General features: G+C 39.1%; 1 protein-coding gene across 1 annotated transcript in view; it reads right to left on the bottom strand.

Moving 5' to 3' along the window:
* Window positions 1–1,902, bottom strand: part of LOC109295094 (complement receptor type 2-like) — a 49,586-nt gene that overhangs the window by 33,488 nt on the left and 14,196 nt on the right. The window contains exon 4 of the mRNA XM_019513747.1: window positions 1,462–1,561. Coding sequence (XP_019369292.1) covers window positions 1,462–1,561 — 100 coding nt within the window. The remainder of the gene's footprint in view (window positions 1–1,461; window positions 1,562–1,902) is intronic.

Raw genomic sequence — 1,902 nt, 5'->3', positions numbered from 1 at the left:
GGGAATCTTACTATGCAAACTCAGACTATCATCATCAAATGATACTGTTTTCTGATGAGATTAGGAACTTGGCAGACAAAGATACTATATATTAGATATAGTACATTTAGCTTTCTATAAAGACATTGGACTTGGTACCTCACCACACCCCAATTAAAAACTAGCACTCTAGAAACGAACAGCTTACAACATTAATGCAGGACTTCTTGCTACAATTTATAAAACAAAAACTGTCTAACTGATGGGTTTCTAGGAGGTCACTGTAATCAGGAACAACATCCCTAGGGAGTGCTTGCAGTGGGATTCCTGCAGGATCTGTTTTTGACCTGCCATTCATTCAATACTTTCACAATTTGACAGATAACAAAATCATTGCTGACAATATCCAGATGATATATTGACAGACTGGGGAATAAGAGCTATCTGGATTGCTTGGCAAGGCAGGCTCATATGAATACCATACAAGGCCATGCATCTAGGAGCAAAAAAGACTAGTCAGTCATGATTGCAGCATGGGGAAAGGAGGCATGCATTCAAGTGCAGGGATTCTGAAAAAGTAGAGAAGCAAATAAGCATGGGCTCCCTGGAGATGCCATAGCTAAGAGGACTACAGTGATAATTGGAAGTATAAGCGTAGGACCAGTCAGCTAAGGAAGGAAGGTGATGCTAATGAGACCACAGTTAAAAGCACCATGCCCAAGCTATATGCTTCAAAAGAGAGATACTGAAATATTGCAGGTGCTATGAGCAAGATTTGAGGTTTAGAAAAAACAACCTGAGAGGAAAAGATTAAGGAAGGCTTGGAAAGATTAAGGTGACTTGATCTCTAAATTCCTAGACTGGCAGAAGAGTTGTGAGAGTAGATGGCTCTAATTGATCAGAAAAAGGCAAAAGTATGACCCACAGCTGGAAGGCTTCATAAATATCTGTTTGTTACCTCTAGTCTGAATTTCAGAGCAAGTGTCACAAACTACTGGAACAGCTTGCTTGCAGTTATGCTGGAGTCTCCCTCACTTAGAGCCTTTTAAGCAAGATGAGAAGCTTTCCTAACGAATATGCTGCAACTGAAGGGCAACATAGTGTTTTCATGCAGAAATCATGGGTTGAGCTTCTCTGGCCTGTGTTATTCAAGAGGTCAGCCCTGACAGTCATCATCAGGGATCCTGGTTTTAGATGATAAAAAAAAAATCCCCAATTTTTGGATTTAAAAAAGTAACCCAAAAATCCCCCTTTTTCCATGATTAAAATGAAACACTGCTATATCTATATCTATCTATTAGTGGTGTTTCGTTTTAATCATGGGGAAACGTAGATTTTTGGGTTACTTTTTTAAATCCAAAAATTGGGGGGTTTTGGTTTTCTTTTTTTAAATCAGCGACAACCAGGTCCATAATGGTCAGTGATCCTTAGTCTAGGCCTTACAGCCTATGTATTAGTCAGTACAAGCTGCTTGTTACTTACCCGTCTTCACAGGTGAAATTTATTGTTGAACCAAACTGGAGATCCGTAAGAATGACCACTTGGCCATTGTCCGGTGCCGCAGGATGAGGGCATTGTCTTGCTAGAAGACAAATGCATTGGAGTTACTCTTTATCTGTGTGTGTTGATGGCTTGGTAAAATATAATACCACGGAGAAGCAAAAATCCTGCGTCATTAAACCCCATCCATTTTCTCCAGGGTCTGTCAGATCAGGACACACATCCTTCTTGGTAACTTGGCATTTTTGTACACATTGGTTTAAATTAAATTTCCATTCTATTGACATTTTTATTTGGAAATATTACATATGTGGCATTTAGGAGCCTTCTTCTGGCAGAAGTATTTTTTAGTTATACTTCAAAATCCATGTTTAGCCCATAGGAATTAATTTTTAAACATCTCCAGGAATGCCAAACAAAAGA

The sequence above is a fragment of the Gavialis gangeticus genome, unplaced genomic scaffold (genome assembly GCF_001723915.1).
Source record: "Gavialis gangeticus isolate Ggan-Ray unplaced genomic scaffold, GavGan_comp1, whole genome shotgun sequence".
In the NCBI taxonomy this organism is placed as follows: domain Eukaryota; kingdom Metazoa; phylum Chordata; order Crocodylia; family Gavialidae; genus Gavialis; species Gavialis gangeticus.
The sequence above is the reverse complement of the archived record's forward strand: the minus strand, read 5'-3'. Positions and strand labels throughout refer to the sequence as shown.